The following is a 26,865-nucleotide window of genomic DNA, read 5'->3' on the forward strand; positions in this document are numbered from 1 at the left end:
AGAGAGACAGGAGGGTGAGTTGTCGTGCCGATCCCTCTAAAGAGGGATGTGATTGGATTTCGAGAAGAAAGGGAGAGAATCCCAAGGGAGATGAAGACGAAGTAGAGCCGCGCAACTGGGGTAATAAGACTGAAAATGCCCAGCCTCCGGAGAGAAAAGAAAGAGGCTGGATGCGTTGGCGCTCACCTCCCAGGGCAGCACGGGACTAACTGACTACTCACAACAAACGGAACCTTGGGACGGATCCGCTCGGGATCATCATGGTTCCCTGGTTCTCAGGTCTTCAACAACTTCGACTTCAACTTCATCTTCATCTTCATTTTCATCTTCACTCTATTCCACACCCTACTCAGTACTATAGTACACCCAACTCCCTCCCAACCAACTAACAATCTCCCAACTTACTGTGCAGAACGCTAAGCCCTCCTCACTCTCGTCACACAGAGCGAATGCACATCAACTGCAGTTCCCCGCCGAGGAAAAAGAACCGGTTCGAAAAAGAAAAAAAGAGGAAAAAAGAGGAAAAAAACACCCGTCGCCCAGACGACAGAGCACCCTGTAGATCGGATTGGCCCCCTGCCAGCTCATCACACTCGTACTTGTGCTCAGCCATTTCCATTTGTGACCATTTATTGGTTGTTTACTGAGATTGGATTGGGCATACATATACAGTGATAGGTGGGTATTAACGTTACTGTATATCGCTCAGGCTGGTGATGATCTTGAAGTTGTGGTTCCCAGATGGTTCCCAGATCCCTATACTAGTGTTTTCCCCACTCTACTATGGCGCTGGCTATGACGGATGACAGTTACACGCGCTAGCAAGGGGCTGCAAGCCATTCCCATCGGGGCTACTCGTACAGATAGAAATTGACTTTCCTTGCAGATAGATGATAGAGATGCTGGGGGATTGCATTGATGGACATGTACTTACAGTATTACATGCGTGTCAATCACTCTGCCTTTCCTTCCTTTAATGAGGTCCAACCAGTGTAAGCTTGTCCTCCCGTTGGCGATCGTGCATAGAACCCTGTAGAAGGTGAAGTCCTGCAACAAGGGTTTCGGGATTTGGGATTCTGCTGGGTTTCATAGTCTTCATTCCTCGGCTTTGATTTCCTTTCACCTACGCCATTTCCACGTGGTTGCCACATGAATTAGATGAATTCTGGCTGTGGGATTCCATTACGAAGGGCTAGATACAGTTAGCGTAGGGGATGGGCACAGTAGCTCGGAGACTGATATATACAAAGAGTAAGCTCTATTTAAAACTACCTGTGGGCAATGGACAGTCCATACGGTAAAAATTACGAGATCAAACTTGAAACCCAAATAGATATATCCACATTGCTGAACTCCAAGTCCCTAAAATAGACATGCAGAGACAATCGATCGCTTTTGATGTTCATACAGAATCCTCTCAATCATTGTGCTTGCGCTTGAACTTCAGACCGGCACCGTTCTTGGGCTGACTGCCGTAAGTGCGACGTCCCTGTTGCTCCTGCTTCTTATCCCGGCTCAGGCTGGAGCCCAGCTGGATATCGATGCGGGGTGGGGCGGAGAAGCCGAAGCCCTTGGCTACCTTGACCAGGTCGAGCTTGTTCACGTCGAACACGGAGCGGAGGGAGTGGGAGGCGTAGGCCTGGAGGTATGACCGGTAACCATCCTTGGCGGACTGTGGATGTGTTAGTATGGAGACTCTGTAAAGTGAGGGAGGGGTTGCTTACCTTGTTGAGGTAGTAGTTCTGGCCGATAAGCTTCTCCAGCTGGGACTGCACGTTGACAATCTTGGAGGCTGGGAACTCGAACTCAACGACGGGCACGCGAGCCTCCTTCAGGTGCTTCAGGAAGCCGACCTCGGAGGGCTGGAGGAACATCAGACTGCGACCCTTGCCATCGGCACCACGGGCGGTACGTCCGACACGGTGAATGTAGTCACGGGGATCATCAGGAGGATCGAACTGGATGATCCAGTCGACGGCGGGGATATCCAAACCACGAGCAGCAACATCGGTACAGATCAGGGTACCCTGCTTGGCATTGCAGAACTCGAAGAAAGTGTTGGTGCGCTTCTGCTGCTTCTGCTTTCCGTGAAGCTCGAGAACCGGGAGATCAATGTAGTTCAACAGCTCGGCGTGGTACTTGACACAGTTGCAGCTGGAGAAGAAGACAATAATCTTCTTCTTGAGGTTACGCTTGAGGAACGAGAAGAGAAGCAGGAATCGCTTGTCGGCTTCACAGAGGACGTAGCCCTGTTCCAGACCAGCGACGGTGCTGTGCTCTTTCCGGTGGTCAACATTAATGTACAGAGGTCCGGGGCGCAGCGATATCCGGGCTAGGTCCTCGACCTTGGTGGTTTGTGTGGCGGAGAAGAGCATGGTCTGACGTTCGTCCTTGGGCAGGATCTTGACGATCTGGCGCATTTCATCCTCGAATCCGACTTCGAGAATACGGTCAGCCTCATCGATGATCAGAGTCTTCAGGTTCTTGAAGATAAATCCTTGCGTGTTCTGCAGGTGATCCAACAGACGACCGGGAGTCGCAATGAGCAGGTTGACACCCTTCATCAGCTTGTCGGCCTCGGCACGGCGGTTGGCACCTCCGATGACAATACCGTATGTCTGCGAGTGGTGGGCCATGAGTTCGCGGGCGACACCGAAGATCTGCAAGGCCAGTTCACGGGTAGGGGACACGACGAGAACACCGGTACCTGAGAATATTAGTCAATGGTCCCAAGTTAAAATACAGATAAAACTCACCGTTCCTGGGCTTGAAGCGCAGAGCGCTCAGCATCTCAATGGCGGGGATCAGGAAAGACAGGGTCTTTCCGGAACCAGTCTTAGCAGCACCAAGCACATCACGTCCGGCAAGCAGAGCAGGGATAGTACGCTGTTGAATCTCGGTCATGGTCTCGAAGCCCATGTCCCGGATACCCTGCATAGTCTTCTCGGAAAGGTTGAGCTCAGTGAACTTCTGGAGCTCGCCCTCGGTCTGCGGCAAACGGACATCATCCATGGTAGGAAGATCCGAGCCAGCACCCTTGGTCTCGACTTCCTCTGACTCTTCAACCTCGCTGTCTTCCTGTGCATCCACCTCCTCGACATCCTCCACATCCTCGGCCTCGTCAGCGCTTTCCTCAGAGGCGCTGGGCGAAGGGCTGACCTTGCGCTTCTTGGTCGACTTTTCCGCTGAAGCCTTGGTCGAGGCAGAGCTCTTGCTCTTTTTGGGGGTCACTGAAGGGCTGGACTTGGCTTCCACGGGCTTGGCGGCATCTTCGTTCTCTGCGCGTGCGCCGTGCTTTCTCTTCCGCTTCTTCGTGATGGACTTTGCGGTGTCCACGGGGCCAGGCATTTTGTTGGTTGGTCCTGCCTGGGGTAATCAACACTGGACAAAACAAGAAACCTGTTGAGATTCTTTTTTTTTCACTTGGACCTTAAGTTTGCAGGTCTAGATTATTATGGTCACTGCGGGCGGAAATCATTCTGCTACTTTTTTTTTCCAGGTCGGTGAGATACGGCAGAACTCCACACATCCATATCACGTGTTGATAGACTGATCGATGCCGTAATTTTGGGGCAGTCGATGGCCTCAGGCGATAAGTTGGAATCTGCTGGGTGCTGATTTGTATGGTTGTTCCACGATCGTGGAGATTACCTATGTTTCAGGCTCTCAGTTCCAGAATAGAGATATGCCCAGACAACTTAAGCGAGCAGATGACAAGCTGTGTCTACTGCAGTGGGCTCCTGCTTTACCCACTGCTCGGCCTGGATGTATACTAGAGGGCCAAGTTACGCAAGCGCCGCGATCTTTGCTTGACTTAGGCAGACGCAATCTTGCAATATAGATTAAAAAGGTGTATTTGTGCTGTGTAATCGCTTGGTTGTCATATGGACTCCCTGCCAAGGGCTTCCATCCTAGAAATATAGATTTTGGCCAGCTGTATAGGAGATGTGAACATAATCCTTGACTAATAAGGCAGTGCAATTTGTGTCCAGGCCGGCCGTTACTCCCTTAGAGTGGAAGGATTGAGACTAGTTCAGTAACTTGTCAAATACTAGTATCTGGCCCCTAATACCTACAGACTTTTATGCTTGCTATAATTTAAACAAACAATACAGATACTTCAATGAAGATATAGAAGAGACAGAGATTTCTCGCCAATCACATTAAAGAATTGCATGCCTAGAGAGGAACGGGCCAATGACAAGGTAATCCGTGAAAACCCTGACCCAAAAATAGCCGCACTGACAAGAAATACTGGGTCGTATGTACACGAATACGACCCCCTTTTTACCACAATGTATGTACCGTAGTCAAATATTGTACGGAGCATAGAGTACAAGTGTGCGCTACTTCAGCTCCTAAATCTATAAAGACGGGACGTTAGAACAATATCAAGCACGCGAGTGAGGGATCGTCCCGATCAACACTCTCCACGATGATCAGGGGCAATGTGGCCTACAGGACGAGGACGTCAAAGTGAATAGGGGGAGCTAAATTATGTCAAGCTCAGAAATGGCCTATGCTGGAGGTTCCTTTATTTATGAAACATGTCTGATCCAAAGTGTGCGATGGGGGTTACTGTATGCCAACGAGGCTGTGCAATCGAACGCCAAGGGGGGCACTTGGCGATCCTTATACAGTTAACTTAAATTCTTCAAAGTACACGTACATGTATGCTCCAGACACGCTTTTATATTACATATAAACATTCTGACCAGAGTATGTACTGTACACATCTATATAAGAAGATGACTTTCTGCTCTAGACCCAGCGGGTAGACTAGGGCGTCTAGCTCGGGAAGAAATGCCCCCGGATCTATAGGGCTAATTTTCGACAGGCACCCAAATAAAAGACAAAGATATCCACGCCAAGGTTTAGTTAGACTAGCCAAGGAGAGTAGTACATGTACAGTAGTGTACCTAGAACTGTACCTGTCCGTATTCTAGGCGAGGCCCCCTTGGGAGTTTAAGGGAGACATATAACCCAAGAATGACCTAATTTCGATTAGCCCATGGATTAGGCAGACGAAATATACCATGTACCAGGTGTCTCCGTTCACGTACATAGCCATGCAGTAACGGTCCACAGCGGATGGCACATTTCGGGTGGCACTCCACAGCCGGGGGCAACAGTTCCTTTGGTACAGTTAATTGTTAACAAAGATTGTAAATCTGAAGGACCCGCTGCCACCGCTTCCGGCCAGCACGTGGATGCGTGTGCTTTGTATACGAAGAGAAGTAAAGATGAGAGTATATATATATAGATGTTTAGCATGTATCACAGACCGTAGAATAGAAACAAAATGTCCTTGCGATGCCATCACGGGGAAAGGGGAACGAACTCAAACATAAATACAGGGCTCTGATTGGTCCCACACTAGCCGCCTTTGTCATCTTACGGTAATTACCACATACCTGACCGTCGCCATCTCTTCCTCCCTGAGACACACCTGCGCATCTCCCTCTCCTCACCCTCATTCTCTCTTTCTTAACGGTTCCTGGGAATCAAGTGCTACTCCCTTTCTATCTTGTTTCTCCCTTGAATTCGACCAATATTCCCCCTTTTCTTTTTCCCGGCTATACTGTGTATCGCCAGTTCACTCGCTCCTCGACTTCTTTTCGGCTGCTTCCTTGAGTCTGCTCTATTCACTCGTTCAGGTCTTGACCTATCGACTTTCCTTCATCTTCGACCAACCAAATAGTCACTCCTTGCGACTATTCACTCTGTTTCTGCGTCTCTGCGTCTGCGCCTCCACCTCCGCCTCTCCACCTCTCCGACCTTCAAATGAAACAGTAAAGGCTCGATCGCCACAACAGAGATCTCTCACCAAAACAACTTACTATAAACATCCAGTGCTGTGACAGCATTGGCATCCATTGGGAAATACTTCGGCCCCACGGCGACCGACGACTCGGCCGTCTTAAGACTTCCGCATCCGGCGGCTGGCAACGTGGTACTCTGGAGTGCCGCTGACACGACCGCTGTCACTTGTCCCCTCATCTTTTCCGAATAATCACCCATTGTTGCGAAAACTATCTTTGACATCTACACGCCAACATGCGGTTAATATCGCTTCTGACATGCTTCGTCGCCTTTTTGGCGCCGATGGCATCTGCTGTCAAACTCCTCGAATCTAATGCTCTGAATGTGTGCATGGAGAGTAGTAACTTCACAGCAACATACTTCAACGTTGTCTTCTATCCGGGCAATAACTCCCTAGTGATCGGATTTGATGGTGTTTCATACATCACGGGTAAGGTCACTGCTGATCTGACAATTACCGCCTATGGTTACGAGGCACTCACCAAGACCCTCGATCCCTGCTCAATTGCTGGCATGGGCATGTGTCCTATGGCTGCTGGACCGATGGATTTGGGTCCACTGTCTCTCGATCTGCCCTCGGACACCGCCGCGAACATTCCAGGTGAGTGATGCGATGCGCAGGATGACAAGAAGTTCGGAGTGCTAAATGAGTCGAATCCAGGTATCGCCTATACCGTTCCAGACCTTGACGCCAATGTTCGCATTACCATCAAGACAAAGGATACGCAAGAGAAGATTGCTTGTGTCGAAGCCTCACTTTCCAACGGTAAAACAGTGGATCAAGTCGGAGTCGCATGGACAACTGCTGTCATCTCCGGCTTGGGTCTTGCTGCATCCGCTATTACTTCTGGTCTCGGTCACTCTAATACTGCGGCGCACGTTGCAGCAAATGCCCTTTCTCTCTTCGGATTTATGCAATCGCAAGCGATGATTGGCATGACCTCTGTGCACATGCCCCCAATTGTGGAGGCATGGACTCAGAACTTCCAATGGAGTATGGGTATTATCCGCGTTGGATTCATCCAGACTATTGCGACCTGGTATCAGCGAGCAACTGGTGGAACCCCCTCGACTCTCCTGTCCCAGCTTGGTGATACTTCTGTTGAAGTCCTCAAGCGTCGCAAGCGTGACCTTCCCGACTCTGCACTTAACATGCTGAAGAGAGCCTCTAACTCACCAATTATGAAGCGCGCAGCTGGTTTGTTCAAGCGAACCGACTCAAACCAAAAGCTCGTTGTCGTGCGAGGTATTGATCGTGTCGGCTTCCGTTCCAACATTGAAGAAACCAACATTTTCCTCACTGGTTTGATCTTCTTCGCGGTATTCGTCGTCATTGTCGTCATCATCGTTGCAGCATTCAAGGGTATCACCGAGCTGCTAGTTAAGCACGGCAAAATGAAGAGTGACCGTTTCCAGGACTTCCGCAACGGATGGAAAGTTGTCCTGCGTGGCATTCTGTTCCGTCTCACTTTGATCGGTTTCCCTCAAATGTGTGTCCTCTGTCTCTGGGAATTCACTCAACGCGACTCCGCGGCCGAGGTGGTTTTGGCAGCGGTTATGCTTCTGTCTATGCTCATCTCTCTCGGATGGGCCGCCCAGAAGGTTATCCGGTTGGCAAAGCGCTCAGTTACCATGCACAAGAACCCCGCCTATATCCTCTACTCCGATCCTTCCTGCCTAAACAAATGGGGCTTCTTATACGTGCAGTACCGCGCCACGGCATACTACTTCGTCGTTCCCTTCCTCATCTATACTCTGATTAAGAGTATGTTCATCGGTCTGAGCCAACCTGCACCGGTCGTGCAGACAGTGGCCCTCGTGGTTCTTGAACTCGCCATGTTGATCGCCGTTTGCGTCCTTCGTCCCTGGATGGACAAGAAGACCAACATCTACAACATTTCCATTGCAGTCATCAACTTCCTCAACTCCATCTTCCTGCTGGTCTTCTCTGACGTTTTCAACCCCCCGGGTCTGATGATTGGTGTCATGGGTGTTATCTTCTTTGTCTACAACGCCGTGTTCGCCTTGGTACTTCTGATCCTCGTTCTGATTGCCTCGGTGTACGCCATTGTGTCGAAGGACCCCGATACTCGTTACCAGCCCATGCGTGACGACCGTGGCTCCTTCATCAAGTCCCAGACCCAGCTCACTACGGAGCTGGACGCCCTTGGTGCCACCGCCCGCGGTGATGTCAAGTCTGGACAATACCACAACAACCCCTTCGATGACGACGCCGTCTCTATCTCAAGCGGAAATGGTGCCAGCCTCGGCCACCACCAGATGGAATCCACCAACCCGCACCACCCCAGTGTCCGCCAGGCCCCCGCCTCGCCGGTTGACCCATCAGTGCCACTGTTCCCTACCAACAGAGGTTCTCCCCCTGGATACGACCAATTTGGTCGGTCTCCCTCGCCCGCCGCTCGGGGCTATGACAACGCCCCGGTCGGCCAATCTGCTTTGTCGACCACTTACCGGGCCCAAAATAACGCCAGTCCATGGCAAAGGGGAGCTGGTTACGATCATTAAAAAGCCAGTCCCTTCTATTTTGTTGCTTCCGAGATGAAGATATGTGATTTTTATTAGCGCGGGATACCGATGGTCTATGATCTTTTTCCAATCGCCATCCTCTGGGTTCGGTTTTTTCTTCTTCTTTCTTCTGCCCAAGTCCGCTATACACTTCTCGCTGGCGACTTGTATTTTACCTTGACTTCCTTTCGCCTTAATCCACCTACCTTTATAACCGGTGTGATCCATTTCTTTCCTCAATCCCTTCCCATTTACTTTCTCTTACCTTGATCTATTTTTCTTTTCTTTATCTTCTTCTCTCCCTAGTCGAGACACCGCAATCGACTTGTATTTTCCTTGTCTTTGACTTTGTTCGGCGTTTGATGCATTCTGGATATGGTGACCGGCTTTGGGGTTTCAAGTTTTTCTCTTTTCTCTTTCCTCTTTTCGCGGTGTTCGTTGGCATCTGCCGGCGAAATATACTCTTCCGTTTTTTCGTTTTTGGGTTTTTGATTCTCTGTGCCAGTTGGAAAGTAATCCTAGTGTCTAAAAATGAGAATTATCTGCCTACAACTGTACTGTGTACCATGTAAGAATAAGATAACTCGAATCTATGACTACAATTGAATCAACTGATTCTCAATCTTCCATGGTTATGTTTAGGTTTAGGTTGGTAGGATATGGTCTGAGGATCTCGTAACGAATCCAATTTCATGATCTGATAACAGCAGACAGAAGCGCCTGTCGAAATCGCAAAGATTCATCTGAGATGGAGCGTAACATGGATAGAGAAAGCAGAGAAAAATAAGAAGAAAAATCGCTATTTTACATTAACAGCAAAACAAAGAGACCCACGGAGAGAGAGGATGGTACCGGAGATACATGCAATGTAACTCAACGCAAAGCAATCAATATCAATATCACATCCGACACCACACCCCCCCACTTCCCAATCCCAAACAACAAAAGCAGAGAAATCAGTTAGAAAAAGGTATCAGTAAACAAAATCACCACCGAGAATCCATCCCAGGAGGTGGTCCACCACCAGGGGGAGGAGGATACCCTTCTGAGCCACGCGGACCGGTAGGAACCGGCGAATTCGTAGCACCCATCGGGGCACTGGGCATAGGCGGGAAGCCCGCTGCACCGGGAGGTGGGAAAGGCATGTTGGGGAAGCCGCCTGGGGGTGGAGGGGGCAGGCCTGCGCCTTGGGGCATGTTGGGGAGGGGCGGGGGGAAGCCGCCTGTTGGGGGTGTTCCTGTTGCGTTGAAGGGCGGTGGGAAGGGGAGGCCGCCGTGGGCACCTGGGGCTGTTTTTGTGAAGCTTGTTAGTCTTGGGTTTGGATGGAATGGGATTGTGTTGGGCGGTCACGTACGAGGTAGCATGCCTGGTGCACCGGGGGCTCCTGGGGGTGGGATGCCGAAGGGGGGAGGGGGTATTTGGCCTGGTCGACCTTTTTGACTGTTAGTTTTGTTTCGGTTTATTGAGAAGAGGGTGTGTATGTTCATACCAGGGAAGCCGAATGGCGGCGGGAAAGCGCCGGGCACCATTGCGGGATTGGGTAGAGGTTGGCCCTCAGCGGCGTAGGACGAGGTGATCGAGTCGATGACGGATTGAGCCTTCTCTTGACCGATTTCTGTATGGGTTCATACTGTTAGCCGTTCTGTCATGCATTGCTGTGTTGTGTCTTGCGAGCGTACGTTGGTAGTATTCGACGACGTTCCTCAGATGGTTACGACCCGAGTTATGCGCCTTCCGCACGCTCATCGAGTCGTGAGTGAGGTATACATCGCAATAGTCGCCTGTGAAATGAAGCCTAAGTCAGTAATCTGGCCATGATTTTCGGAGTATCTGTCGTTGAGTCGCAGCGCGCCCGGAAATAGCTTGATGAGACTCGGCGTTGTCTGCTCGGACTTCAAGTCTGGAGGACACCTACAGAAGAGTGCATAGCGGTTAGCTTCCAGTTCAACGTATTATATCCAAGGAGGACTTATATTTTGGCATTTTGGTGGTTTCTTCAGCAAGTACTTTGCTGTCGTCGCGCGAAAGACGAAAATTCCCTTTCGGGATAGGCGTTGCTCAGGAGGCGAGGGCTTTGTTGACAGGGATTGTCTGAGACTTCAATTTCGTAACTTGAAGAAGAACCTTAGAGAATGCGAAACTCTCGTCAATCAGGAGGAAGTGACTGAGCAAGTCTAGCAGGGCTCGGAGCTCGATGGCGAGGGCGGTACGGGCGGTCAGCCATGGCAAAATAGTGTTATCGCATCTGCTTTCGGGGATTCTTTGAAGTACAACACTTTTGATCTTGTGAAGACTTTGTGGTGATAAAATGAATATGAACTGATGCAATGTGTGCTTTGCTACATATGAGATAATTTATCTTGTTGTACAACCGAGGAGTTGTGATCAAAACTTTGATTTCCACGCATCAGGTATCCTCGCATAGCCTATGTACGAACGTCTTTTCAAATCCCCGTGGCTACGACGGCGCTCGTCTATCTCTTTACTATCTTAGCCACATATTTGCCCACTTTGGCAATATACCCGGGTTGAAATATGATATCCTTCATTACGCCTTGACTTGCACCCGTACACCTTTGCTACCTTCAACGGGAAGAGATATAATCTGGTCCCTGATTGTATCGACGTCCCGCTCTCGAATGGTGTCATACAATGCCAAAGTTGGGCCAGTTTGCTTCCCAGTGCCATCGTCAAGGTCAAACCTGCGAAAGACACCAGCCAAAATGATAAAGAGCTCCGCGTACGCAAGATTCAATCTGTGGAGTATTGTCAGCGAATCGATCTTTATTGCAAAACAGAGTCTGGTCAGACTGACCCTAAACAAATGCGCGTTCCTCGAGAAAATGTCAACACATATTTCTCTAGACGCGGATTCTCAATGAAGCGCTCAGGTTCGAACTTGTATGGATCCGGAAAGATGTCGGTATTCATGTTGTTGTCCAAAGCAGTCATTGAGGTAGGAGTACTGGGCTCAATAACCCACTCTTTGCCAGAGGCCTTGTCATAATAGACCATTGTATTCTCTGGAGCCACACGAGTCATTCGAACAAGACCTCCAGGGTGAACCCGGAGGCCCTCAGCAATGACCGCAGAAAGGTACGGGAGTTTCTCTACGATGGCCAAGGAAGGGATGCTGTTTGGATCTGGTAGTGCAGCTTCGAGCTCGGCTTTGACCTTTTTAAGCATATCCGGGTGAGACAGGAGTTCGAAAGTAAGGCAGGTAAGAACAAATGCAGTGGTATCCTGCCCTGCTAGTATCACCATTTGTGCCTCTTGCCGTAATCGGTCGGTCGTCTTTTCAGCTGGGGGGAGATCACTGTCCAAGAGACCATGAAATAAGGTAGCGTCTGCACCTCCAGGCCTTCCGCTCTTCCGGGTTGCTTCAATTTGTTCGATCCATTGCTGAATCATGGATTTAGCAAATACGCATGCACTGGAACACTGTATCGGGACTCACACTATGCATGTCCCACAAAGATTTTAGACCAGGATGCATCAGTCCGATGACAGACGGTGGAAGCCTCTCCATCAGAGGCCCCAGCCAGGAGATATAAGTCATCGGCCATGCCATATAGAACATGGCATCGACGGCATCGAACCACCCACGATTGTAATCATCATGCTCCACGTAGCTGGTAGATACACCGAAGCAGTACTCACTGATGACATCGCAGGTTGCCGCCTTGAAAGCCAGTTTGATGGGCAGAATTTCACCAATTTTACCTGCTTCTACCAAGCGGCCCATAAGCTTTCCAGCTGTGTTTTGAATGCGGTCCTCGAAGCGACGAATACTCGATTTGGAAAATTATGGGTTCAATACAGACCGCCGTGTTCGATGGAGGTCATGACCGATGGTTCCGACAACCGAGTCTGGCACTGCGATATGTTAGTTACCTAGGCAATTTAGGCATCTTCCATCAGTCGAAGTAACTCACGCAAGACAGATCGTCCCATCCACTTGTACTTGTCTCGCTTTTGGGTGGCTCCGGTGAAGAGAACTTCGATAAATTCAGGATCGTTGATGTGGATTTCATGCGGGTTGATGCGAACAACGGGGCCTAGTGATGTAAGTTAAGTGACTGTTAACTCCTCACCTGAGGGCTATAGTACCATATACTTTATGCAACTGCTCAAGCTTCTTGAAGAACTTTCCCCCGAGACAAACATCATAGTAGGCCTGGTAGAGAGTTGTCAGGCCTGAGGACGTTAGCAGATAACTGATATCGAGAACCATCCATACGTACCGGCTAGCTTAGGGCCTGGATACTTTGCCAGCGGGCTTATATAAACTGAAAAAGAGTTATGTTTGCCATATGTGACGCATTAACGTGCCTGCTTACCTCGATAGATACCCAGCGCCACCAAATAGACACTATATCCCCAAAGAAGAAATGCCCAGGGACTCATATTCAGCCGTTCCAGCACCGAAGCGAGAGAAACCAACATGGTACTTATCCTATATAGCGACCGTGATATAGTATTCTAGAATGAAAGACAACTATTTAAGTACTTTCAAGATATGCGACCCTCCACTAACTGATTCAAACCCGCTGCGGGGCTATATTGCATCTAGAGGTACACGTAGGCGGCCAAAGAGTATCTTGGCTGGTCTCCAACGATCTTTACCCATTTACACAACCGAGATTGCTCAAGCACTACAATATATGTAACAGTCAAGTGGAGCCAGCGCGCGAATGATGCCAGAACACCTGCGCCATGATTCCACAGCATGGGACTTCCATGCAGGACTTCATAATCCGTGGGAAATAATAGGTGCTCAATGTGATAAAATGGGGAGTTTGCGTCTGTGTCATACCCTAATTTATGCAAGCTGCACGGGCGGCAGGAGTCCGGTTGCTTTAGCTCGTATTCAGTGGCCACCCCTAGGTCCACATTCACATTATGAGGAGCTGAAGGATATCGGGGTAATGACGTGGAGAATAATTTAGTATTGTAGAGAGATGGAAGTGGAACTATGGACTATGTGATGGTAGCTATCTGCTTTGGTCACGAACTATGAGGTCGAGCCCAAGGTCGAATTTGTGATACTATCTTCTTTCTTTCTTTTTTCACTCGGGAGATCGCTGTCGAGTTGAGCAGGACATGTTTAATCTTACTGGCTGACTCCTTACTGTAGATTCCCAAGAAGTTTAGGCTTTGTAGAAATGTGCATGTCTGGTTTATTCATGTTTGGTTTATTCATGCCAGAAACTTGATTCTTTCGTATCCACCAGTAGGGCAAGCAACCTTCCTGCAATTCCTTTACCTAGTAACCCATCACGAAAGCCAGTTAAGCAGCAATCAAGAAGAAGAACGAAAAACTTCAGTGTCATCAGCATCAATCTCAACATCCCACTCCTTTGTAAGAGCCGAGGACAAGACGCTATTGACCACTCCGCCTTGTTCTCTCAGATTCAAACACTTTCCGCCCTCCTCACGTTCAATCTCGAACCGACCACTTTCACTGCTCCGAGCAAAAGACACTATCATCTGCAATAGATTGGCAAATTTGACCAACACTGGTTGCTGATCTTTCTCCCACTACTTCACCTTCTCACTCACGTCCTGGACCTGAACATCTTCGAACTTACCAAACTTGTGGTACGCAAGAATGAAGTTGGGAATCTGTGCAATCCACAATCGAGCAATCTCTTCTCCAAGGGTGTCGACGTCTTTTTTCTTGATCGAGCGAGTTTTCAAGTCATACACCGCGGCTTGTGGGATATGGCGACCTTTCCTTTCGATGCGGAGCTTCTTCGGGTCATCATCTGTGGTGGCCAGGTGAATGATCGAGATGGTAGCTTCTTTGATGGAAGCCAGGACATCGTCCGCGTTAACTTCATCTGGCTCGGGAATGTGATATTTGGCCACGTCTGGGGCTAAGTCGGGCAAATAGCCGTCTGCCTCGAACCGCACCAAACATTTCATGCCTGCAAAGTCATACTGTATCAACCGTTGCTGAGACATAGACCCTTTGACCCCCTTGCTCCATGTGGTATTGGCCTCTGGAAAAGCATGTCCATATCCGTATACACCGACGAGCTTTTCAGTCGGCGAGTTCTCTCCCCGGATCAAGAAGACGGTGTTTCCGACCACCTCAACAAGCATCCTGAAAGGCTTGTCTTGCTCACGCACAAAGCGAAGGAGGTTGCCCATTGTGCTACCGCACCCAATGATGTCCAAGTTGGCCAAGTTAAACCCGGGCTTGTCTGTCAAGACTGCTTGGATCATCGGCTCCAGCGGGTAGGCGAGAGATCGCGCGGCATTCAGGTCACGATAGTATTGACCGGAATCTTCTTGGAGCTGAGGAGGCTTTGAGGGAGGTGTCCAAGCCGGTGGCTCACCTTTGTAAACATGCATCAGTTCATGATCATAGAGATACGTTGTGGTTATGGAAATCTTCATACCTGGAACGAAGATTCAGGCTCTGCTCGGTAAAGCCAGTTGTAGGATGCTAGATACCGACACTTGGTGATTATAGGAAGACCAGCTGCTTGATCTGCTGGCTCTTTAAGGTCATCAAGCTGAAACGTTGCGAGAATGTCCCCCAGTGGCGGAGCCGGAGTTGCCATTTCTGTACTTCTTCCAGCACCTCTTCCCCTCCATCTTCCTCCTCGTCCTCGACGAAACATGGTAGTTTGAGAAATGAAAAACGATAACCGTGAGTCGGGAGGGGGCAGGTGATGAGTATCGTATTTGGAGATAGTATGGCTGGTAGTTGTAAAGGAACACAAGGCTGGATGAGGAACAACCAGCTTTTAAGCCAGAAGTTGGTATTTTTGCTACAAGATCGTTCGCTATATGCGCGGGGTCTCTAGGTTACTTTACCAGGATATAGATGTAGCTATCATGAATCCCTGTCCAAAGTCAAAAACGTCAGCTTGATTGGCTGTTTGTCTCGATTGTGCTGCAGGTCAAATGTGGTTATGTTGTGCCACCAAAGAAATAGCCAGTAAACCAAAGGAAAACAGCATGTTATTTGCTGCCTTGCTGTTAGCCTGCATGTTATTTGCTGCGTTGCTGCCAACTCAAACGCTGCATCGCCGCATCTGCCGCCCAACTCCTTTCTAAAGCGCTTAAGCCAAAATTGATCATCATCTTGGCCGGCTACGATGAACATATCAACCGTCTCATGTCTATCAACGACGGTCTAACAAGCCGCTTCCCCGAGTCTCTTCAATTCGACTATCTGTCTTCAAAGGACTGTATTCGGTTGACTTTCGAGCTACTGTCAAAAGAAAAGAAAAAGCTTCTTGAAAAATCTCAGGTGGATTTTGACATCACGTGCCTACAAAGCCCTGATTACGACTTCATGAAAGATGTGTCGGAACGCTTTGATACTCTGTCAGAAACCAAAGGCTGGGCAAATGCCCGAGATGTTGGTACTCTAACAAAGACAATTTTCGGGAAGACAATTGAGTGCTCCAATGGACAGAAGATGCAATTGAGCAAAGCGACAATTCTCGAGGACATCGACTTCATGATACTTGAGCGGTCCCATCGAGGAAACGCTCTGAAAACCTCATCAATCATGACCAAGGGGCCGAAGAAGACAGGTCTTGCTGTACGTACCAAAACCATCGCCAAACCAGTCGCGCCAGTGGAAAGCCGAAGCTTGGCCCAGGAGGACACGGCAAGCACCGAGCAGAACGCGGTCATTGAAACCCGTACAGAGGGGAGCATAGCTACCACTAAGCGCGACTTTGGCGTTGATGATGCGGTATGGTACCAACTTGAGAAAGATAAAGCCCTGACAGATGCTCAAGAGAAGGAATATTTGCGTTTACAGAAAGAAGAAGAAGCCCAACAAAAGGCTATACTGGAACTGAAAGAAGAAGAGAACAAAGCAACAAGAGAGCTAGATGAAGCACGACACAAAGCCGACGATGATGCATAAAAGCGCCATGAACAAGCTCGATTGAAGCACGAATTGGAACGTAGACGACAAGAAGATCTGCTGGACGAACTTCAGAGGAAGAAAGAGGCTTTTGTCCAGGCACGACGCAAGGAAGAGGCTAATCAAATGAAGCTGAAGAAAATGGGCGTCTGTGTTCAAGGCTATCGATGGATTCATCAAAGCAGTGGATATCGATGTGCTGGCGGGAGTCACTGGGTCTTCGATGCCCCAGCTTAGAGACTCTTGATCTGGGATATTGACACAGGATACACAGTAGATCTAATCTTGATAGTATGCATAGTACTTTTGAACTACTACATCTCAATCGGGTAACGGTCCTCACTCCGCTTCACTGCATGTCCAGCTTCATAGACCCAAAAAGGCTAATAAACGCTATAATATTATTCTGTGTGGATAACCGTGGTTTTTGCACTTTAGAGCACTGTAGTACCATATCTCTGCTATATCAAGAACCGTTGTTCTTGCGCTGAGCCACAGTTGTACTGACGCATGACGAACAAATAGCCCTACGACGCGTCGATTCTCATGTCATCCCACTTTGGATAAGTCGCGTCTATAAGCCTCAAAAATAACCTCGCGTCTGATCATATTCCTCTCTCCGCACCACTCCTTTTACCCCCTCATCCACCACCTTGGTTAACATCAAGATGGACTTCCTATCCTCCGTCGGCCCTGAGATCCTCAGATCTAAGTCAACTGAGAAGTCTACGATCGTGGCATTCAAGCACACCAACGAGACCGAGATCCTCCTCTCAGTCAACCGCCATGGCTCCCTACGCATGAGCTTCTTCCAGCCAAAGACAAACAAAATCGGCGGCTTGATCCCCTTTGGTCAGATGCCATCCTCGGAGGGTCCATACACCTTTGCAATCAAGGACCCCAATGCTCTCCGCCTCCTCTACGAGGAGAATGAAAATCCCCAGCCGGGCATCATGACTGTCCGCAAAGCAGCAACCAAGTTGCACCTCTACCTCCTCGACACCATCAAAGATATTTACATCCTCCCCGAGCTGATTGATATCGATACCGAGCAGGCTGTCATGGAGAAGGCAGTCCTTGAGAAGCTTTTCAACGATTGGCGATGCGCCATCCGAGCTGTTCACGCCAAGCATGATATTCAGTATGTGCTTTTCGACATCCACCTGATGGCCCGAACCAGCGCCTGTCATGTGGGTCACCTGGTCCAGCTTATGAGCACTGTCTTTACTCTCAAATCGAAAGGACGGTTCTACGCTCGGGTTGTGGTGTCGGCCCACGTCCGTCCTAGTGCAAGCTCCCATGGGTTCACTGACCACCATCTTGAATATGTGGTTGTCGATTCTGATTGTGTGAAGACCGGGGCCAAGGGTATCAAGACCAAGGGTGTCGACCCCAAGGATCTCAAGCTTGGGGTCAAGACGGAGACTGCTATTGAGAGAGAGCAGAGCATGAGCCTGGAGGGATGAAGCCTAATAACCTGGTAATACGAGATCTGACGGATGTCGACGCTCAAATGGCGAGGAGTTTTGAGGATGGAGACGTTGCTGCCAAGAGTGAGGCTCGCCGTTAGGGCTGAGCTCCACTGCAAGTTCGTCAACTACGGACATGTATTTTAAACAAAAAAAGCCAAAAAAGAGGGCCGTCATACTTTGCGTCGGAACCCAGAGACAATCGCTCACTCTCTAGCTCACTTTCCCGCTTATTCGTAAACATGAATCTCGATTCCGGAAGCCGTTGCATAAACGGAACTCGTTCGAAGTTAAGACAAAAAGGCCCACGGGATTCCATGGTGACACAAAGCTCGTACGAATTCCAAACAAGCATTCTAGAAACGACTGCCAACCAGGTCAGAAATCTTGTTTTTCTGCTTTGTGTTACACGATCAAGAAATGTGTTTCAGTTCAGGTACACAGAATTGCTCTATATCCGCCACGGAACTTTCGAGGAATCTGTAATAGAGTATGAGAAAAATAGGCTGAATAAGACAAAGACACACATTGCCAACCTTGAACCTAGCAAGATACCACAAAACTGACAATCCAGCACGACATAAACCAAACCAGGCAGCCAATTCCAAAACCATGAATTGCAATATGCACCAACATATCAACTAGACCAAATCCCAACACAACGAGCTTAGCCTTAACACCTAAATGTAATTGTAACAGCTGACGCAGACCCGTCTGCAAGATACAGTTCCGGAAATGCGTTCCACTCCAGACCATTCCATAATATACCAAATGCCTCAGCCAGTACAAAACCAACGCACCAAACATGCCTAGACAACAGCTGAACCATTACTCAATAGTAACACCCCAGCTCGACTCTATTCGTTCGGTCCGCCTACCCGAGCTGACATCCGAACACGGGGACCGGATAAGCAGGAACACCAGCTAAGTAACTTAACCCATTAAACCTGGATACACCGCACATTGAGCAAGTAACTTGAGATGTGTAGGTCAGGAGTCGACGTTCAAATCAAGTAATCCAACCCCAGCCCTCGCATCTAGACCCCATACCACAGTGTAATACATCTACCTCTACCTAGGTACACCCCGTACCGCCCGGCTATGATCCGTCCACTAACCGGGTTGTATTGCCGGTCTCGACCTGGCGGCGGTGATAATCATGTGTCATCATGCGGTACTATTAGATAATATGAAGTTGGGGGAGGGCGGGGTGAGGAATGGGAGGAACCTTCCAAGGTAGAGTTCGATGGTGCTAGTGTATGCAGGTGTGATACAATTTGGGGTAGACAGTTTAGAGTCCTGGGGGTAGTGGATTATGCATTACGTGCTTGGTATTATGGCATTATGGTGGAATGGATGGTTTAATCGCGCATTGCGCGATGTGATATTAGTTGAAATACATGTATGATATGTCGTGTCGTTCTATGACGCAGGGGTGTCGACTGCATATCAGGTGGTTTGTGCTGTATAGTTGCGAGTCAATTCTCCCTTCCAATTGGGATGTCGGGATATCTGCTGCCTGCTGTCTGCTGTACCTGACCTAGCCGGGTAGCAAATTAGGTATAGAGAACCCTGCCATGAATACTGTATGCTTCCCCGCATAGACACGTAGGCGTAGGCGTTTTAACCCCACGTGAGGTGGAATGATTCCCTAAACAGGGATAGAGGAAGCCGAGGCTCTAGGGGTGTTCGCCAGAAGGTCACGCTCTAATACACATGACATAGCCCGGGAGGTCCCAGCGGAGGGATATCCAGGAGGAAAAGAATATGCAAGCCGAGTCTGGGGGAGAAAATCTGGGGAAACGCACAGACAGTGGCGTTCATTTGCCTGACACGCCGCTTCGGATCTCTCGGCCACTCAGATCACACGACGGGTAAAAAATTTTCATCTCTTTTTCTTTCAATATTTTTGCCATGTTTGGGACTTGTCGTCATAGCCCCTGAACGGTTTTTGGTTTTGATCGGATTACTCGGCTCGACTCCTTGACGAGAACATTCTTAGTGGCGTGAGGCAGCAATGACCTATGTAGACACTATTTTCTCGGCGGTCTAGGCAGGGATTGCGTGAATTCTTGCAAGGTTGAATGATCTGCCCCCTTCAGGTACCGATACGCGAACTAGACCGGATCGACGATGCGCTAAGGGGGAATTATCCCGCAAATTTCAGTGGATGGAGTCATTGTGCTGCGATCTGCGTCCCTTTGAATGTCGGTATGTACTATACTAGTAATGAACTGTTGAGATGTAGGGAAGTTGATTCTAGTACAATAACTTATGTAGTTGTACAGTACATGCGTATATAACTAGAATGATTCTAGATGTGCTGCACAAGCAGTATTGCATCAGCCTTGACGTGCTTTGTGTTGCACTCTGGAAATAGAAAGTGGACACGGGCCGGCAAATGATGCAATTGTTGGAGCAGTAAATTACAACCGTGGAAGTCACCTGGTATTCTGGTATTTTATATGTGTCAGTTGCTACTATGTATATACCTCACTATAACGTTAACTATTATAACTATAACCTATATACCTATATACGCCATACTGCAATATGCTGCAGGTGCAGGATTTCCTTGGCATCAAGTCAGATCATTTACAGTAGAATTGCAACACCTGACGTGATCAAAGTTATACTGTATATGCGGTGAAAGAATGTTGCGATCTGGACATCAATGACCAAGAAATGAGAGGTTTTTCTGCATTTCCTGGGGGTAATGGAAATAATGATTGGATGAAGCAGTTTCTTTTACGTGTTGCCACTTGGTAGTGGTGGAGCAGCCCCAGTCAGATGACTTGGAAATGCCCAGATGGGCGGCAAGAGGGTTAAAGCGGCAGGCACTAGGATGTGTAGGGCGGCCATATGGGGTATCTATAGTCCAATAATACCCGATAAACAGGTCACAAGGGGCTGACACAGCACCCTAATAGGAAACACATCTGGCCGCTGTAACACAATGACGAAAGCGAAAATGCCAATAAAAAAAAGAGCGAAAAATACTCCACAGTCACCTTGTGACCCATGGATGGTACCTGGTGGAACATCGTGACTCTTTGGCCCTTGGACTATATAACTCTTGCCCCCCGCTGTTGCCAGGGAGAGCCCCATAGTATTCATTTCTGCAATTTCTGCCCAGCCTCACATGGACTTGTCATTATAGCATTCGCAGCTAGCCTGTTCACGTTTGAATACTTCTACATCTACAACATACCTTTAATCTTCAATCTTCACATCACAATGCCCAGCTCAAATTACCAAGTTATTGAACCGCACCCCTCGGTACCGCGCGCAGGCCGCCCAGCAGTCTACGCCGGCCGCGGTGGTGCTGGCAACGTCGTTAGCCTCAAGAACACCAAGACGACTCCCTCGCATACCGCAACCGGTCCAGCGTCGCTGACCCGGCTCGACTCCCGCACCCCAACAACCTTCATGGCTGGCCGCGGAGGTGCCGGTAACGTCCACAGCAGCAGCGAGCGAGCCATCTTCAGCTTCGACGAAGAGCTCGAACGCGACCTGCGCCGCGCCGCGCCCGTCTACCACGTGGGCCGCGGTGGTGCTGGTAACACCATGTTCCGCGACGACTCTAGCAGCTCTAGCCTGAGCCGCAAGTACTCTGCTGCCAGCACAGCTACCAACTCCAGTACCGGATCTGTCGCTGATCGTGCTCGCGATATGGCTCGTCGTGGTTTGGAGAAGGGCTGGGGCAAGCTCAAGGGCACTGCCTAGATGCATTGCGTCAACATCAATACACTCGTTTTGAACGAGATTATGACATTATGACACGCCAAAAAAAGTTCTTGTCTTTCTCTTTTCTTTCGACTCTCAGTTTTTTAATACCAACAAAGCGGGAATTCTACGGATGACCCAGACCGAAACACGAGCTCTCAACAAACATGCAAAAGTTGAACAGTCTTCAACAAGACACTTGATACCCGTCTGTTTCTTTCTGAGTCGCCGATACCCCATTCCTGCGACTTACAACAATTTCAAATTTCAACACACGTCAACACACGTTTTCTTTGTTACATCGAGACTGCTTCACTCACATCATGGACAACCGGCGTTCTTTGTTCTCGGATACCCTTGCACCAGCAATAAATCCACACAAGCATATCGCCAGGTTCTGGAACCCGGGTGGTCATCCCTTTCAACACGCTCAAACATCAACACGTCAACACTCCACCCAGAAGAATTGAAATTGTACCATCGAACTCACGGGTCTGGCTGCATCATTCTCAAGGAGTCGGAGTCCTGTGCTTTGATTTGATTTCTCTTTTTCATTCCCTATGTGTCTCATTCTGAGTCGATATGTCTCTTTGTCTCTGCTTTTTGTGTCCCTTTCAACATATTCCCCAATATCGCGCTTTGCCGTGCTACTACTTTCTAGACGGCTTTTCAATACAATTACATGTCTAGGCTTTGCCCGGGCTGGATTTGATATCTCCCATTATTTTTCTTTTGTAAATTGTAGAATTTTTTTAGTATCATGTCGTGCTCAGCCATTGTGTCATGGCTGATGGCGACATTGCAATTGCCTCTCTTCTGGTATTGTTGGGTTGCGCCGCGGGTAGGCGAAGCTAGCCGCTTGGACGTCGGTGAACTAGTCGGTCTACCGGACTTGAAAATTTTCATTTTGTTGAATTTATTGTTTTTATTTCCTTGTTTTTTTATTTCTATTTTACTTGAATGTCTCAATCCGTTTAATTATTTTACAGTATTTCCTGGTTTTTAATTTTGTATTCTGGTCTAGACTGTGTTGGTTGGTTCTTTGTTCAATTGATGCCAAAGACTTCTATAAACCTACTGCAAATAGTTTGATCATTATGATGCGGTTCAATCTATGTACTCCCCGAAGCCCAACGACTGGAAGTATACATCCACAAACAATTAATGTTACTGTACATTACATCCTAATCCCCCAACATTCTATACTAAAGAACTACTGTAAACCCTTCTCTTTCTCAATTAAAACCCTAACACCCCCGTCCATGTGTCCTCATCTGCATTACCGAACCAGTCGCAACCCTCACGTCTGAAACGTGCCATGACCCACATCAACACCACCTTCAAAATGAAAAAACCCACATCTAGGTCCAGATCCAGGTACTGGCGCCACATTCAGAAGATACATGAATCTGTACATGTATGTACTGCCAACTAGGTTATACATGTACATACCTCGTCCAGAGCGTCGCATGTGGAGGGGATGAAGTATATCATAGTTTTTTTGGGGGGATATGCTGGGTGGGATCTACGTTGCTGATATCCAGGCGAAGAGCGTGTATGTATGCCCATGCCCATGTGCATAGAACGTTATTTGGTATGTACATGTGAAGCGTATCAAGATTCTCACAGGGCCGGAACTTTGGCTTCTGCTCTACTTTGATGGTTCGTCAAATGTGCTTGCAAGTGATATCGCAGGGTCATTCGCTTACCATGAGTCGGAGATGTCCTCAATTTAGAGGATCACGCTAATTATTGCGAGCCTAGAGACGTAGGAACAATATCGGATCGTACACTCGTTTTCTACTAGCAAATGCCCCAAACACTATAAACTTAGAAAGACTAGATAAGCTAGAGACGATCGACCCACGACCGCCACTATCGTAGCGAGTCGAGCCCTTCGCGAAGATTGAGATCAGGTCAGACCGAGAGACGGCAAGAGAACAGGCCGAGACCATACGGTCCACGTCCGCTATCGTGGTATACTCGGATGCTTCTGGACGCGAGGGCCACCTAGGAGCCGTCGTCGTATCACTGCCGACAACCTAGAGGTCATTGAATCACAATAGGTCAACCCCTACAAGGATGTTTGGGTGACAACCGGCTATCTACGCCGTGTATCATGGCACATAGCCAACTCCGAGGCTAAAGTGTTGTTTAAAACAAAGAAGAAGACATCGCAATCCTGGAAATCAAGTCCAATTGTGCACAGATCACATCGCCATCCCGAACTCTCTTAGGGAAGCCTCACCAGGCAGAGGAAATATGGTAAGCTACTGACGTACGGGAAATCTGAGCGAAAATGAATTTCCAGTTGATATGTATCTTGGTTGTGGCTACATGCAATACAACATGCCCTACAAGTTCAAGTCTGATAGACGATATGCTCTATACAGCGCATCATTTACAATCCCGTCAAGCAGGCCATCCTAAGAAGAAGAGTTTGAATTTGCACAGATAAAGTCAGAACCAATGCCAAGACGGCATGAACTGGAGAGGTAAATGGAAACTGGGGGTATCAAAAGTCACGCGGAGACGGGACTCGGATTGGTGTATTGGTCGGTCACTTCTTGCATGCACTGCCAATTGCCAATTGCAATGCATGGTGATCGAATCATATTGACAAGGTGTTGACAGGATTTCGCTGTATCGTGGAGGAATGCTTGTTTCGAGATTTGGAGATGGACCTTTGACCACGTCAAGATAGCCGGTCTGGCTGACCGAATAATGAGCGTGACCGTGGTATTGAGGACCTTTGTCGGGACTGATCTTTTATGCGAATCGCTTGAAGATGACTTCGGGGTCCTCGTGCCATTCGTCTGCGCTGACCCACATCTACGAGAATCAGGTTAGTCTGACAGACTGATCTAGGGGGGATCAACATACCTTTCTAAACGTGCTTAGCCCGGCAAGAATGCTACCACCAATCCACGTGGTATACTTGCGCTCTGCTGGCGCGGAGATCCGGATCTTCATGTCTTCAACTGCCAATCTCTTGATCTCACGCATCAATCGATCAGGGAAGTTCTTGCACAATGTTGAACCACCAGAAAGAACAATGTTGAGGTATAGCGACTTGCGCAGGTCGAGATCTGTGCGAGTGATGGCGTCCTGGACAATCTGGTGCACACCGGGATACTCAAGACCAATAAGTTCAGGGTCGAACAGGATTTCGGGTGCGCGATAGCGTTCTTGGCCGATCTATAGGCAATCCATTAGCATTGTCACGAACCCCCTAGGGCGAATGATCTGGCGCAAGCACTCACCTTGATCTTGTGTCCATCCGGCAGAGTATAGTCGACTGCCTTCGCATCGGACTTGTGGTAGCTGTTCATCCACTCCTTCTCTTCCCGCTTCGGGTCCAACGACACATAGCAGACCTTCTCCTTGATCATGCGTACAACCTCCTTCTCGGCACTAGTGTGCAAGACATGACCAGCCTTTCGCAGCAGCAACTGCATCTGTTCTGTAACATCACGACCAGCGACATCAATTCTCCGAATACTGTTTGGGATAGCGAAACCCTCGAAGACAGGAACGGCATGGGAAACACCATCTCCAGAGTCCAAAACCACACCGGTGGTACGACCGGACGCGTAGAGCGACAATACAGCCTGAATAGACATATACAAGGCCGGCACATTAAAAGCCTCAAACATCAGCTGGGCAGCGATATCACGGTTGGCGCGTGGGTTCAGCGGCGGCTCCGTGAGGAGGACTGGGTGTTCTTCGGGGAGGGTCTTGAGTTCGTTCTCGTAGACGTAGTGCCAGATAGATTCCATGTCCTCCCAATTTGTGACAATGCCGTGTTCCAGTGGATACCGGATCTTCAAGAGGCCGCGGAGTTCTTGTGCGCGTGAACCGATGAACGAGTCTCCTTCCAGACCACCGGCCATCACCCGTGGGTGTTTGGGCCGGCCGACGAATGAGGGAAAGTAACATGAGGGGATTTCTTCGCCTGCGAATCCTGCTCGGATTGTGCCGCTGCCATTGTCGATGACAATTGGCACGTTGTGGAGGGTGGCCTCTGCCATTGCGGGGAGTGTATGGGGTGAGGTCGGGAAAGGAGGCGCAAGCTGGACGGCCTTTCGGCCTAGTATGGATGACTCGGGGGTCAGTGGAGTGGAGTTTTGGGGTTAAGCGGCTTTGATGCGGTTGGTGGTTGGGCGGCGTAGTTCGTGTTTCTGATTCAGGGAGGTTTTGCGGCTTCGCGTCGGGAGTCAACAAGGAGCTTGGGCCACCTGGCCATACTACGGCCACTATCACTTATGCTCTAAACAGTAGATATCGAGGATTCAAGATGACTGTTTAATATTAAAGGTAACCTCAAATCCTTTGGTCTTTTTCAATTTCACGCTGTTTGAGGATTTGAAAGTTCTGCTTCAGTAGAACCAATATCATCCTCCCTAACATTATCGAGCCAGGCCAATAGATAGATTTGAATCAATTGCTGTATTGCCGTGTCAAAACGCCCAAGTTCCTATGCAAATACCAATCGTAAATCATAAAAACCACAACGCCGTGCAAGAAACGCAATCATAGGCGATACAGACATATCGCAAATTAGGCCAAAAGAGCCTGCACAAGGAAACTCTTAATCCAGAAAACCCAGTTCGTCAGACATGAAACCTGCGAGTTCATCCTTTCTTTCAGGATGTGAATCAAATACCTCAGATTTCTGAAGCTCGGCACGGGCAATGGCAGTTCCAATTTCCCTAATTCATAGTTAGTCAGACTAGTCAAATCCAAACATCTAGGTAGCTTACTGGACAGAGCTGCTGACCACATATTTCTGCTCATTCAGAATTTGAGCAAGCTCTTGCTGGTGGTTATCAGCAAGGTCCGGGTTCGGAACAACGATCAAGGGCACGCCCAAGCGCAGGGCTGCAAGAATAGTTCCAGTGCCTATCACGAAGTAAGTTGTCTGATGAAACATTCAAACCTGAAAGCCAATCCGCATAAAAATGGCAAACCATACCGGCGTGACTGATGATTAGACCGAGCTCCTGATCATCCCGTTTCTTGGTCTTCATCAATTCCCTATCGATGCTTGGCTTGGAGTCAAAGCCACCGATGATGAGGCCATGATGCGATTGCTCGCCATTTGCGAAGATTTCGAATGTTTGACTGCCACCTTTGCCGTACTGAATGAGAAGATGGGTGTACTGGCGTTTGGCCAAGGTCTCCAGGAATTGCGGAGAAAGCACTTGCTGGATTAGCTTCTCAAACGAAGCCGTAGCGCCCACGGTAACGAAACACAGCTTCATGCTGGCGGTTTGATAGGAATGTACCGAGTCATGCAATCAGCAAGCATGCTTTATAGGAAAGAAGAAGAAGTCGCATCGAAGAGCATCGATGTCAGTATGGAATCACGTGAAGTTATCCACGCTAGCCTAGTTTGGGATAGCGTATCCAGAGCCGCCGAAC

At 48.8% G+C, this 26,865-nt stretch overlaps 9 protein-coding genes across 9 annotated transcripts; 4 read left to right on the forward strand and 5 right to left on the reverse strand.

Annotated features, from left to right (window-relative positions):
* Positions 1-1,417: 1,417 nt before the first annotated feature.
* has1 (ATP-dependent RNA helicase HAS1) lies at positions 1,418-3,348 on the reverse strand (the record flags this gene model as incomplete). The annotated part of the gene is made up of 3 exons (XM_022629406.1): positions 1,418-1,672; positions 1,725-2,707; positions 2,757-3,348. The coding sequence occupies 3 exons, from the start codon at positions 3,346-3,348 to the stop codon at positions 1,418-1,420; spliced, it is 1,830 nt and encodes a 609-aa protein (XP_022491204.1).
* Positions 3,349-6,057: 2,709 nt separating this feature from the next.
* PENARI_c004G07587 (transient receptor potential ion channel family protein) lies at positions 6,058-8,349 on the forward strand (the record flags this gene model as incomplete). The annotated part of the gene is made up of 2 exons (XM_022629243.1): positions 6,058-6,424; positions 6,485-8,349. The coding sequence occupies 2 exons, from the start codon at positions 6,058-6,060 to the stop codon at positions 8,347-8,349; spliced, it is 2,232 nt and encodes a 743-aa protein (XP_022491218.1).
* A 986-nt stretch (positions 8,350-9,335) lies between these two features.
* On the reverse strand, positions 9,336-12,795 carry PENARI_c004G03779 (putative U1 snRNP complex component Yhc1; the record flags this gene model as incomplete). Its single annotated transcript, XM_022629051.1, has 12 exons — positions 9,336-9,637; positions 9,704-9,781; positions 9,839-9,964; positions 10,029-10,130; positions 10,933-11,105; positions 11,165-11,751; positions 11,807-12,140; positions 12,174-12,225; positions 12,285-12,407; positions 12,460-12,546; positions 12,594-12,638; positions 12,690-12,795. The coding sequence occupies 12 exons, from the start codon at positions 12,793-12,795 to the stop codon at positions 9,336-9,338; spliced, it is 2,115 nt and encodes a 704-aa protein (XP_022490940.1).
* Positions 12,796-13,890: 1,095 nt separating this feature from the next.
* On the reverse strand, positions 13,891-14,921 carry PENARI_c004G11884 (uncharacterized protein; the record flags this gene model as incomplete). Its single annotated transcript, XM_022629478.1, has 2 exons — positions 13,891-14,688; positions 14,757-14,921. 2 exons carry the CDS (start codon positions 14,919-14,921, stop codon positions 13,891-13,893), a joined length of 963 nt encoding a protein of 320 aa, XP_022491232.1.
* A 135-nt stretch (positions 14,922-15,056) lies between these two features.
* Positions 15,057-16,246, forward strand: PENARI_c004G07929 (uncharacterized protein; the record flags this gene model as incomplete). Its single annotated transcript, XM_022629261.1, has 2 exons — positions 15,057-15,122; positions 15,347-16,246. 2 exons carry the CDS (start codon positions 15,057-15,059, stop codon positions 16,244-16,246), a joined length of 966 nt encoding a protein of 321 aa, XP_022491087.1.
* Positions 16,247-16,914: 668 nt separating this feature from the next.
* PENARI_c004G02561 (uncharacterized protein) lies at positions 16,915-17,712 on the forward strand (the record flags this gene model as incomplete). Its single annotated transcript, XM_022628988.1, has 1 exon — positions 16,915-17,712. One exon carries the CDS (start codon positions 16,915-16,917, stop codon positions 17,710-17,712), a length of 798 nt encoding a protein of 265 aa, XP_022490936.1.
* A 3,240-nt stretch (positions 17,713-20,952) lies between these two features.
* PENARI_c004G03817 (DUF3602 domain-containing protein) lies at positions 20,953-21,441 on the forward strand (the record flags this gene model as incomplete). Its single annotated transcript, XM_022629056.1, has 1 exon — positions 20,953-21,441. One exon carries the CDS (start codon positions 20,953-20,955, stop codon positions 21,439-21,441), a length of 489 nt encoding a protein of 162 aa, XP_022490716.1.
* Positions 21,442-24,210: 2,769 nt separating this feature from the next.
* Positions 24,211-25,472, reverse strand: PENARI_c004G04813 (actin-related protein ArpA; the record flags this gene model as incomplete). Its single annotated transcript, XM_022629107.1, has 3 exons — positions 24,211-24,273; positions 24,325-24,639; positions 24,705-25,472. The coding sequence occupies 3 exons, from the start codon at positions 25,470-25,472 to the stop codon at positions 24,211-24,213; spliced, it is 1,146 nt and encodes a 381-aa protein (XP_022491265.1).
* A 560-nt stretch (positions 25,473-26,032) lies between these two features.
* Positions 26,033-26,705, reverse strand: alg13 (N-acetylglucosaminyldiphosphodolichol N-acetylglucosaminyltransferase catalytic subunit ALG13; the record flags this gene model as incomplete). The annotated part of the gene is made up of 3 exons (XM_022629418.1): positions 26,033-26,153; positions 26,205-26,343; positions 26,417-26,705. The coding sequence occupies 3 exons, from the start codon at positions 26,703-26,705 to the stop codon at positions 26,033-26,035; spliced, it is 549 nt and encodes a 182-aa protein (XP_022490893.1).
* Between the last annotated feature and the right edge of the window lie 160 nt (positions 26,706-26,865).

This window comes from Penicillium arizonense (genome assembly GCF_001773325.1).
Source record: "Penicillium arizonense strain CBS 141311 chromosome Unknown PENARI_contig004, whole genome shotgun sequence".
Lineage (NCBI taxonomy): Eukaryota > Fungi > Ascomycota > Eurotiomycetes > Eurotiales > Aspergillaceae > Penicillium > Penicillium arizonense.